Source organism: Anolis carolinensis, chromosome 5 (assembly GCF_035594765.1).
Source record: "Anolis carolinensis isolate JA03-04 chromosome 5, rAnoCar3.1.pri, whole genome shotgun sequence".
Taxonomy (NCBI): Eukaryota; Metazoa; Chordata; class Lepidosauria; order Squamata; family Dactyloidae; genus Anolis; species Anolis carolinensis.
In genome coordinates, this window is record NC_085845.1 from 103,015,962 (window position 1) to 103,028,523 (window position 12,562).

General features: G+C 40.9%; 2 protein-coding genes and 1 long non-coding RNA gene across 11 annotated transcripts in view; 1 reads left to right on the top strand and 2 right to left on the bottom strand.

Annotated features, from left to right (window-relative positions):
- Window positions 1-3,614, bottom strand: part of hgfac (HGF activator) — a 48,130-nt gene extending 44,516 nt beyond the window's left edge. For both annotated transcript variants that reach the window (XM_008115929.3, XM_008115928.3), the window contains exon 1: window positions 3,427-3,614. In XM_008115929.3, coding sequence (XP_008114136.2) covers window positions 3,427-3,495 — 69 coding nt within the window. In that variant the 5' untranslated portion in view covers window positions 3,496-3,614. The remainder of the gene's footprint in view (window positions 1-3,426) is intronic.
- The window catches only part of LOC103279664 (uncharacterized), an 87,619-nt gene that overhangs the window by 32,765 nt on the left and 42,292 nt on the right, over window positions 1-12,562 (top strand). For all 3 annotated transcript variants that reach the window (XR_010006549.1, XR_010006547.1, XR_010006548.1), the window contains exon 2: window positions 352-451. This is a non-coding gene — a long non-coding RNA (uncharacterized LOC103279664). The remainder of the gene's footprint in view (window positions 1-351; window positions 452-12,562) is intronic.
- The window catches only part of rgs12 (regulator of G protein signaling 12), a 102,987-nt gene continuing 97,812 nt past the window's right edge, over window positions 7,388-12,562 (bottom strand). For all 6 annotated transcript variants that reach the window (XM_062982053.1, XM_062982052.1, XM_062982056.1 and 3 more), the window contains one exon: window positions 7,388-8,496. In XM_062982053.1, the coding sequence (XP_062838123.1) occupies window positions 8,135-8,496 (362 nt within the window). In that variant the 3' untranslated portion in view covers window positions 7,388-8,134. The remainder of the gene's footprint in view (window positions 8,497-12,562) is intronic.

Here is a 12,562-nt window from a genome sequence, read left to right on the forward strand (position 1 = left end):
TAGAGGCATGGATGATGGGTTGTGTTGTCAAATTTCGAGGTTGGGGGGCCTATAGTTTTGTTGTGTTGTGGGTCGCCGTGATGCCATCACTCATTTATATATATAGATATATAATTATATATAAAGTATATACACAGTATAATTAACTTAGTATTAATCCTTCTCTTTGTGGAACACATACAATATAATTTAACAAAGAGAGAGAGTGAGAACGAGTGAGAGAGTGCACACACTTGTCTACATGAGTCGCAAACTCCAGAATCGCTGTGTAATGGACTTCTGTCTCTCCTCTTAATGTCCTAATGCACAGCACACTCTTATCAGTATCCTGGCCTTTTGTTTGTTTGACAGATCTTTTGTATGCTGATGATGCAATGCTCTGGTCTTTGACAAGTGCTGGTCTCAAAACAACTCTTGCTACCGAAATGATTTGTTCTCGATTACTTCTTAGGTAAGTCAAAGCTAAATTCATTGTACTATCTAATAACAAATTTGGGATATATCATTGCACAATCACTTCACTTTGACCACATTTCACTTTGATTTCAGGGGCAATGGAAGGGCATTTTTGCTTTAAAATGGCTGAGAAAATTTTTTATTATTCTTAAATTTAAAAACCCACCGGCATTCTCCGATTAAATATTCTGACATTTGCAGTCCTAGAAGAAAGATTCAGGATAATCTCTAATAGTCATATGTATTCGGGGTAAACCTTGATCCGTTTTGTATCCTGGCTTTTGGTGGGGGCCCCAATCCATTTCAACTGGGCCTCCCGAAATTGGGAGGGCAGATATTTGTTCTTCGGCATCAGTGCCAAAAGTTCAGTTTTTTTCGGCCCATTATTGGGCGGGGGGCTTCACCTGTAGGCCCCAAACACCCAGGCCTATTGGGGCAGGCTTTAGGCCTACGTGCCCGGGCCTTACAGACTCTGCAGCCAAGTGCCGAGTAAGGAGCTCTCCTTACTCGGCGCTTGGCTGCAGAGTCTGCAGCAGACCTTGCAAGGCCCTAGCGCATAGGCCCAAAGCCTGCACCCATAGGCCCAAAGCATCTGAGCTTATGGGTGCAGGCTTTGGTCCTATGGGCCTAGGCCTCACAGGGTCTGCTGCAGACTCTGCAGCCGGGCACCAAGGAAGGAGCACTCCTTACTCTGCGCTCAGCTGCAGAGTCTGCAGCAGACCCTACGAGGCCTACGAGTGCAGGCTTTGGGCCTACGCCTGGGCCTTGCAGGGCCTGCAGCCGAGTGTCAAATAAGGAGTGTTCCTTACTCAGTGGTCCTTACAATGTGCCCTGCAAGGTTTGGGCACATAGGCCCAAAGCCTGAACCCATAAGCCCAAAGCGCCAGGTTGCCTGCAGCCGAGCACCGAGTAAGGAGAGCTCCTTACTTGTTGCTCGGCTGCAGGCCCTGCCAAACCCCATGCTTTGCGCCTACGTCAATCCGAAAAGCAGGCTTGGAGCCTGTACCCACTCCCACCTGCCTTTCATATCAAGTTGATTTTTGTTCCAGGAGGGGCCTTCCCTTTCCCATGCCATCTGAATGGACAGTATGAAAGGGAAACACGAGTCAAACAGATGAGACAAATTTCAGGCCCATGTACCTGTTATGTATTGGAAGTGGAAACATTTGGACATATTTTACTAAGCTTTTGTTGAGACACCCAGGGGTGGTTTGAACTGGAAACTAGTGCCATCTCAATCACTACATTTAATATTACCTTAAGTCATAGTTTACACATAGATCATACACTCAGCAGAAAACAGGCTTCTTTTGCCAAACAAACGGCAGCTATTTTACTTATTGACACAAAGACATAGTATGACACAGCAAACGAGATCTATATGCTGGATTTCGTATCACAAAATCACAAGTCGAACACTTTCCAAGTTTTTAGGACTGTGTGATGTATTTTCGGATGATGCGTGCAGATCCCAGTAGGGTGGCCTTTTGCAGCTGGCAGATCGTTATATTACATTATTATTATTATTATTATTATTATTATTATTATTATTATTATTATTATTATTGTATGACACAGCAAACAAGAAAGATATGCTGGATTTCGTATCACAAAATCTCAAGTCGAACACTTCCCAAGCGTTTAGGACTGTGTGATGTATTTTCGGATGATGCGTGCAGATCCCAATAGGGTGGCCTTTTGCAGTTGGCAGATTGTAATTTTGTCAATGTCTATTGTTTCCTATTATTATTATTATTATTATTATTATTATTATTATTATTATTATTATTATTATTATTATTCAATATACCCTGTTTTTTCTCTCCACAAAGGAGACACAAAACGGCTGAAAGAGACTGAATTGCTAAGAGCTGCTATTAGAGTCACAGCAACAATCTTCAGATTTTAGAGCACTCATGTTTTTAAAAGCCTCCTTGTACAGCTCCGGCTGTTTTCCCATTACATATAATTTTTTAATGCAAAAAGGCCATGCTGATGTGAAGGCTGGCAGCCTTAAAGCTGTGTGTGTGCGTAGGGGGTAGGGGCGGGGAGCTGCCATGTTATATCCATAACACTACTTACTATATGCTTGGATTAAATTAGAATCTTGAGATTCTAATGACAAGGAAAGTATTCAGATCTATAGGAGGAAGAAAGCATGCCACTTAACATATTAGGTTGCTATTTTAATAAGGCAGTGTCTTTGTTTTCAACATACAATTAACTTCCCTTGTTCTTGAAATGAAAATATTTTTCAGTTAGCTGCTCAAAATCATAGAATAGTAGTGTTGGAAGGGACTCTATTTCCTTTCTAGTTTGTTTATTTATTTTATTTACAGCAACTGGATTGCATGAGGCAGCAACTGGATTGCATGTCAGATATAGGTCTCATGAAAGGCATCAAGTGTTAGCTGTTTAGTATGTTGTTACGATATTTGTGCTACTGGGAAAAGAAAGAGCTGCTTGTGGGATTTTCTGTCTCAAGCATCAAAATAATTTGACTGACTTTAGCTGCTGTGTCCCTTTGGAGATGAGGTATAATGTGTTGCTTTGTCTGAGATAGGCCGCGGTAGCGCAGTGGGTTAAACCCTTGTGCCGGCTGAACTGCTGATCTGAAGGTTGGTGGTTCAAATCTGCGAGATGGAGTGAGCTCCTGTCTGTCAGCCCTAGCTTCCCATGTGAGGACATGAGAGAAGCCTCTCTCATGTCATGGTAACATATCCGGGCATCCCCTGGACTACCTTTCTGTAGAAGGCAGGCAACAGAGTATTATGGTCATTTCCAACTAGACTATTCACCTTCCTTTAATAGTTTTTGAATCTATGATCTGTTCCTTGCCAGACTTTTTTCTAGGTTTTAGTAAGTCACTGCCAAAATATTTTTAGAGTCCAACACTAAATACATTTGTTAGAACCTATTACCCCTGAACTCAGTGGAACAAATAACAAGAAAATGAAAAGTCACACTTACCGCTCTACTAGTAGCAAAGCTCGAAGCCAAAATAAGAGCAACAATCATGGAACAAGTGCACAGTTTCATCCTTTTCCCTTTTATTTCTTTTCCCTTTTTTCTCTTAGTATCCTACCCCACTCTGTAATTATTCTGGAACCTTAGCTGTTCTGGTATCTATAGCAGAAGTAGAACTTTAAATCAATATTGGCTTTAAGCTAACTCCCTTAATTTCAGAGTATATTTAACCTTTTGAAGTAATCATTACTTCTACCAACGTTAATAATTAACATGTTCACATGTTTAGTAAATGCTAGTTTCAGGCATATTATGGGCAAAATGTTAGACAATCCAGTGCAGGATGTATGTAATGTATATCACTTACTTGAAAGCATGCCCCATTAAACATACGAGTAAACACAGAATCATAAAATCATAGAGTTATAAGAGACCATATAAGCCATCCAGTCCAACATCTTGCCATGCAGAAAAAGCACAATCAAAATATTCCCAACATATGGCCATCCAGCTTGTTTAAAAGCCTCAGAAGAAGGAGCTTCCACCAAATTCAAAGGCAGAGAGTTCCACTGCTGAACAGCTCTAACAGTCAGGAAGTTCTTCTTAATGTTCAGGTGAAATCTCCTTTCCTGTAATTTGAACCCATAGCTCTGAGTCCTAGTCTCCAGGGCAGTAGAAAACAAGTCTGTTCCCTCTTAAACATTGTGTGTGTGTGTGTGTGTGTGTGTGTTATGCATAGTTAAGAGTAGGCTAAAAAATACCCTATCCAGGCATTATTGAAATTTTTACTTTGTTCTTATTCGAGTTAATATTTGGTCAGATTTTCATTTGTGTTTATGTGTTGTTCAACTCCAAGATAAATACAATCCCACATATCTAGTACGTTGAAAGAAAATAAAAACATATCCCGCCAACTACTTGTAAGGAATCTAGATTGGCATTTAGACACCCAGATCTTTCAATAGAATTCACAACTGATTTGAAGACAGTGTTGCTCTCATTGCTACCACTACCATTACCAGAAATGGAGCCCCCGATGGCATAGTGGACTAAAGCAGGTTGGGTTGCTGACCTGAAAGCTGCCAGGTTCGAATCCCACCCGAGGAGAGTGCGGATGAGCTCCCTCTATCAGCTCCAGCTCCATGAGGGGACATGAGAGAAGCCTCCCACAAGGATGGTAAAAACATCAAAACATTGAGGCGTCCCCTGGGTAATGTCCTTGCAGACGGCCAATTCTCTCACTCCAGAAGTGACTCAAGTTACCAGAAAGCAAACCATCCAGTAACCAACGGATTTCTACATTTGATAGGACTCTTCAAAAGTTTTCTGCATATCTCAGAGGATTTTGTGAGATTAACCCACCACGGGGTTTCCGTGTCTTCGTTATCCTCTGAGCCTGAGAGAGCATGACTTGCCCAAAGATCACCCGGTGGGTTTCCACGGCTGGGCATGAATTTGAACTCCAGAGCAAGAATCCACTTCTCAAACCATTATACCAGGCTTGCTTTCTCAGTAAAGAATCTTTACGTCTTGTGTCCACTATATTTTAATCATTGTTCTGTGTATTTTAATCGTAGGTATTTTGTAGAAATACGTTTTAATATGTATATTTTATATAATGATTATGTGTTTTTAACTATGTTGTAACCCACCTTGAGCCATGAGGAGAGGCATGTAAAATAACAACAACAACAGGAAAAACTCAGCCGCTATCAGAACCTCAAGATTGAACTTCAAAGACTGGCAGAAACCAGTACAGGTGGTCCCGGTAGTGATCGGCACATTGGGTGCCGTGCCAAAAGATCTCAGCCGGCATTTGGAAACCCTAGACATTGACAAAATTACAATCTGTCAACTGCAAAAGGCCACCCTACTGGGATCTGCACGCATCATCCGAAAATGCATCACACAGTCCTAAACGCTTGGGAAGTGTTCGACTTGTGATTTTGTGATACGAAATCCAGCATATCTATCTTGTTTGCTGTGTCATACTATGTCGTTGTGTCAATAATAATAATAATAATAATAATAATAATAATAATAATAATAATAATAATAATTTCTACATCTTGTCTGGGTATTTTACTTACTGATAAGGAAAATGGACCAAACTTTACTGTACTAAGCTCACTGATCTATACAGCCACTTGTCTAGGATAATGTTCCCATTGCACGGCAGTTATTCTGAACAGGGGTCACGGGGTCCATTGATCTTATGCCAATTCCACAATCATCGTATTCTGTGGAGATGTGGTTTTCCTCTCACACTTGTCTTCCATAACTCTTCAATCCCACAAACAACATCTCTTCTAAGGCATCCTAAGGTAGCCTTAGGTTTAGGCCCTTTTGGGTGCCGTGCCAAAAGATCTCAGCCGGCATTTGGAAACCCTAGACATTGACAAAATTACGATCTGTCAACTGCAAAAGGCCACCCTACTGAGATCTGTGCGCATCATCCGAAAATGCATCACACAGTCCCAAACGCTTGGGAAGTGTTCGACTTGTGATTTTGTGATACGAAATCCAGCATATCTATCTTGTTTGCTGTGTCATACTATGTCGTTGTGTCAATAATAATAATAATAATAAATAATAATAATTTTCTACATCTTGTCTGGGTATTTTACTTACTGATAAGGAAAATGGACCAAACTTTACTGTACTAAGCTCACTGATCTATACAGCCACTTGTCTAGGATAATGTTCCCATTGCACGGCAGTTATTCTGAACAGGGGTCACGGGGTCCATTGATCTTATGCCAATTCCACAATTATCTTATTCTGTGGAGATGTGGTTTTCCTCTCACACTTGTGTTCCATAACTCTTCAATCCCACAAACAACATCTCTTCTAAGGCATCCTAAGGTAGCCTTAGGTTTAGGCCCTGAAATCTTGATAACAAGAGGTGGAAGTATAAGGCACCATATTTTATCATAGGAAAGGCATGAGCGACATGATCTTGCTGGTGGTATTTATAGACTGAAAATATATCTCAGAAAAGGTCTAGGTGTTTCTCAACAGCCGAGTTCCAAGTCAGCTGCAGAAGGAACATAATGCTGTCAACACGTAAGCAGTATATCTGCTGTTGCCATGTACTGGTGTGTGTATTTGTGTTCGAAAATGGGGGAAGAGAAGAACCTAGGGTGCATAAACAGATGAAGCCTCCTTTTCCTTCCCCTTGGAGCTAAGAGTAGCTGCATGTTCATCATCTAAACAGCCATCCCCTCCATCAACTTCAATAAGCAGTGGGAACAGCCCTTCCTGGGGCATGACATTTTCTGGGAGAGATTTTGGATGGTGCACACTGCACAGAGGTGAAATGTACCTTATATGCCCTATTGAAACAGAAATACTGGCAGTCCCCGAGTTACAAACATCTGACTTACAAATGACTCCTAGTTACAAACAACAGCAAGTGCTCCACCGCTAGGAAAGGGAAATTCACTCCTGGAAGAATTATCATGGGAAAAGGTGTCTTAATTGAAGATTCATCCCCAATCCAATCCTCGTTTCTACAACAAGCCACATTTCTCAAAATCCAATTTTCACAGGGACAGAAAGTGGGGTGAAATCTTCTGAACAGGTACACAGATGGCAAAACAAATGTCACAGGTGTGTTAACTCTTCCCAATGCTATCCAAAGCTTGGAATTACACTGAAAAAATGTACCTGTTCCGACTTACAAAAAAATCAACTTAAGAACAAACCTAAAGAACCTATCTTGTTCATAACCTAGGAGCTGCCTGTATACATGTAAGCCACATTTACATTTGAGGACGACATTAAGAAGATGCTGCTGGTGGGCCAACATGGACATACTGGCTATTGTCTGAAACAAATCAGATAGCTACATATGTAAAGAGGGCAAACAATGGGAAGTAAAAGTAATAGACACCAAAGACCTTTTCAAAACAACACAAGATTTGTTTGTAGCCTGGCTGAAGTAATACACCGACCAAGGAAATAAATGAATAAGCAAGGGTTTTAATGTGCAAAATTGTGTCAGTGGAAAATGAGGATTAAAAAGAGATGCTATTTCCTCCCCAAAAAGATAATCAGATAACACGTGAATTAGGGTAGTTATAATCCATTACAGTAAACATCAAAAACATCAGTTGGATATCATTTTTATTAGGCTCCACGGAACTGTTAGAAAATAGCTTTGTATGATTCTTGTTGAAGACGTATGTTATTTTAAACAAAAATTCAGGCTGTTAACAAGAAACTGCAGAACAGGGTAGCAATGACTGAGGCACAACAGAAAGATCATCAGGATAGGCCACATGGTAATGTCTGAAATGTGAGTGTAATTTCAAAACTACAGTAGAGATTTGGCTGTCACAATTCATGTATGGTTTGTCTATTAGAAGGGCTTTGTGTTACAAGTTTGTATTGGCCCCACAATGACACTTGGTTTCTTGATAGAAGTCTGCTATGGAGGAAACAACCAGAATTGTTCTGCTGTTGTGGCAAGAGAAATTTTCTGTTGCTTATTCACACCAAGATCACCAACTATAAAAGTGTAAGATGTGCAAATCATGTCAGATACATTTTGTAATTTTCCCTTCAATAATTTCAAATAAGCCAAATGCTGAAGCCTTCAACCAGCCTTGAACTGAAGCTGCTTGAAGGTAATGGATGTGGCAAGTGCTCCAGTGTTTATTATATGCTGAAGAAAAAGAAAACTGTAGGAATCAGCCACAGAAAACCTTCAAACAAATGTTGCTTTACATTGGTTGTCATCATCCTTATTCTTCTCACTCTTAACACCAACGAGAGACGGAAGATCCGATGACCTGCAAACTCCTGTCCGCAATCTTCCCTGACAAGATTTCAGCTCTGTGATGCATCCTTCAAAGCTGAGATTGACCTTGGATTCATTACAAGTCCCTCCCAGGCCATCCTCTCTCCCAACATCATCCACATCTATTATGTGATTTGCAGGGAGTTCATTTCTGAAAATTTTCTTCTTAACTCCACCAGGATTAAAGTCACTACTATTGTTTTTAGAGCTTTGCTCATAAATGTTTCCTCCAGTTACTTGCACATCTCTTTTTTGTTTGAGGATCACACCTAGAATGAACAGAAAACAGAAGGGTAGGGCGAATAATGTGCATTATGTTTTGGTTGATGTACATCCAGTTCCACAATTAGGCTAGATCAATTTGTGTAACAAATAATAGATTCATATATTTAAGATTATTCTTTAGAACTTTAACACCATAATTGTATTTTTCATTGTATTTATGTACATACTGCCTTATGTACAACTCCTGGGTACATTTACATGCATTACTAACCCCCCCTTTTTATAGTCGCAATAGTACAAAATTCTTGCTCAAAAATATACCATTACTATAATTAAAATCAAACATTACAGTAGGAAGTTATCAGTAGTTAAATACACATTTCACAATAACCATAAGGACTTCATCACACGGGGAGATACACACTCACTTCTGGTGGGGCTCTGTTGATCAACTGAGGCACAAGTATCCTATGAAGCTGTGCCCACAACATGGAAGACTTCCCATGTTCCATAATGAATAAAGGGGCCAGTGCGGGCAGAAGCCATGTGGCAATGCTTCTCCCCATATGATGGGGGAAGCGTTGCTGTGGGAGAGGCAGGGTGCAGGGCTCCTGGATTGCCCCGCTGCTCTACTGATTTGTGTGACTTCATCAATGCAATAAGGTCATAAGTCTCATTCAAGGTTGCTTTCAACAGCAAGACAATGGTGATGGTAGGTTAAATACTCAAACCCCTCTATAATAAAAACTGCCCAATCGAAGATGCTTCATTGCAAGGTAAATTTAAGGATGAAAGGTTCTGGAATTCCTTAATTATTATTGCATTCCTCTTAATTATTATTGCATTCCTCTGTGTAATTGTGAAAAAATCCCCAAATCACAACTCTACCTAATTCTGTGTAAACATGCTTGAGGGTGTATTAGAACAGGTCTCCACCTTTGCTCAACCAGATTTCTGATGCCAAACACTTTTGACCCAAGGCACATATAAATTGTTGTAGGTGTTATAAGCATTCAGTTCTCTGAAATGTCAGGGCTAATATCTGAGGCCAGGTGGTTCTCTGCAACGTTGCATGGCGTGGATGGCAAAGAACAAGAGGAAGACCAAATTGGTTTCACTCAACTGGTTCTGGTAATGTGGGTGAGGACACTCTAGTTAAAGAGGCATAGAATTAACGGAAAACCCAGCTAGCAAGATAATATGACAACTTAGAAGCATGGGGCAAAACCAAAAACAAAACATGATTGGCTGGCCAGTGCCAAAATGTGTCTAGTACCCTGTTTCCCCGAAAATAAGACATCCCCAAAAAATAAGACCTAGTAGAGGTTTTGCTAAATTGCTAAATATAAGACCTCCCCCGAAAGTAAGACCTAGCAAAGTTTGTGTTTGGAAACATGCCCGCCAAACAGAACACCAGCGCATGCAGGATTGGTAAATGTACGAACCATAGATTGTTGTACATGTAAATAATGGTAGCAACAAGAAATTCTTGATAGGATTCACAGTTTGTCTGGTTATGCTGGTTTGTGATGACAACTACTGGCCAGTATATAATAAATGTTATTTTTTTGTTCAACCATAAATGTGAATTCTTCTTCATGGAAAAATAAGACATCCCCTGAAAATAAGACCTAGCGCATCTTTGGGAACAAAAATTAATATAAGACACTGTCATATTTTTGGGGAAACAGGGTAGCTGCATCACTTGCTGGCATTTCTGATAGGTTTCAGACCTCATAAAGACCTGGCAACAGTCCTCATGATCTCCAACTTGTGGAAAGCTCATTACTTACCCTTCGAGTAATCTCTCCCACCCCAAGTAACCACTTCTTTGGCTCCAAATGGTTCAGCTGGTTCAACCGTATGTGCCTACCACCTTTTCCTCCAAGCCCCTGCTTTTGCTCCTGGTTGCTTCATGCACCCTCTTTGTACAGGAATAGCACACAAACGTATTTTTGCATCAAAATTAGTGAGATGGGTGCCCTCCTTTTAAAGATACCTCTCATACAAAATGAAACTTTCTTCTCTTTCAGTGCTGCTCACGCTGAAATATCTCTCTCCATTTTGAGGCCTAGAGATGCCTGAGATTCTTTGAAACTTGGCAAAACTGATAAATACAACATTGACAAACTGTTGGGAGTCAGAATAAAGACAGTCCTTTGAATGGACATTTCTGGTTGAATAGAATGCCTTTTTTCCTTAAAAGAAACCACTTCTCCAAATAGTTTACCCCTAAACCGGGACGATTACCTGCAAATATAATTCTCCTCCCCCAACACACATCATCAACACATACCTAACTCCCAACTAACACATAAAAACATTTCTTCGATTTCCAGATTTTCCAAACCTCACACATTCTACATGTCTGGATTGCTTCTAATATGTGCATTCACTGCATACAGCTGTATATTTCATTGCACACATTGCAATTTAGCCCCAACTTTGCCCCCTCAGCGGCTCCCCCATCTTCCTGCCTTTCCCAGCCCTTTCTCGCTTAGTTTTGTATAACTTCTCTATTACCCTCCTACTCCCAGCTCTGCCCTTGTGCCTTATTAAGCTTGCCAAGCTTCCTCCTAGTGGCTTTGTTCTTCTTTTTCTTTTATTTCACTTTTGGGCTGGTTCATTGGAAAGCAGCAGAGGTCTAAACACAGCAAGGACCAAGTACAGAGAGCACAATAATCCCAAATAAACAGTTCGAGGGGAGGTCACAGGGGCTTACATGTCTTTACACTAATGCTCAGAGCATGGGAAATAAGCAAGACGAACTCCAACTCCTAGCACAGCACCACACATACGATGTCATAGGCATCACTGAAACCTGGTGGGATGACTCCCATCACTGGAATTTAACCATTGAGGGCTATAACCTCTTTCACAGAAATAGAACAAAGGGGAGAGGAGGGGGAGTAGCTTTATATGTCAAAAACAGTTACGTTGCAGAAGAAATGCAAGACTGTAATCCGGGAAACCAGCTTGAAAGCATCTGGATAAGAATCAAGGGAACCGGGACTCAAAAAGATCTTGTCGTGGGTGTCTACTACAGACCTCCGAGTCAGGATGAAGGACTTGATGAAGCCTTCTGTCAACAGCTGACCAAACAGGCACAAAGAAGAGATATAGTAGTCATGGGCGATTTCAATTATCCCGATATCTGCTGGAAAACAAACTCAGCCAAGAGTACAAAGTCCAACAAATTCATCACTTGCCTTGCAGATAATTTTATGGTCCAGAAGGTAGAAGAGGCAACAAGGGGATCAGCAACTCTTGATCTAATCTTAACAAATGTGGAAGACCTGATCAATACAGTTGAAGTGGTTGGATCCTTAGGGGCAAGTGACCATGTGCTCCTGCAGTTTGCAATACAAAGGAATGCTGAAACTAAGACAAGTCAAACACGCATTCTGGACTTTAAGAAAGCTGACTTCCAAAAAATGAAGGAATTACTGAGCGGCATTCCATGGACGCCGATATTAAAAAACAAGGGAGTTAAGGATGGATGGGAGTTTTTCAAAAGTGAAATACTCAAGGCGCAAATGCAAACAGTGCCAACAAAGAAGAAAAATAAGACAAGTGCAAAGAAGCCAGAATGGATGTCCAAAGAACTTCTAACTGAGCTAAAGCTCAAAAGTGACATGCACAAGAAGTGGAAAAGGGGAGAAATCACCAAAGAAGAATTCAAACGTATAGCCAACACCTGTAGGGAAAAGGTTCGCAAGGCTAAAGTGCAAAATGAGCTCAGGCTTGCCAGGGACATAAAAAACAACAAAAAAGGCTTTTTTGCTTACGTTGGTAGAAAAAGGAAGAAAAAGGAGGCGATAGGGCCATTGCAAGGAGAAGATGGGGTGATGGCGACAGGGGACAGGGAAAAGGCAGAACTACTTAATGCCTTCTTTGCCTCGGTCTTCTCACAAAAAGAAAGCCATCTTCAACCTCAGCAACACGGAATGGACGAAGGATTGGGGGAAATCCAACCCCAAATAGGGAAACAAGTTGTCCAGGAACACTTGGCCTCTCTAAACGAATTCAAGTCCCCAGGGCCAGATCAGCTACACCCAAGAGTACTGAAGGAACTAGCGGAAGTTATTTCAGAACCACTGGCAATTATCT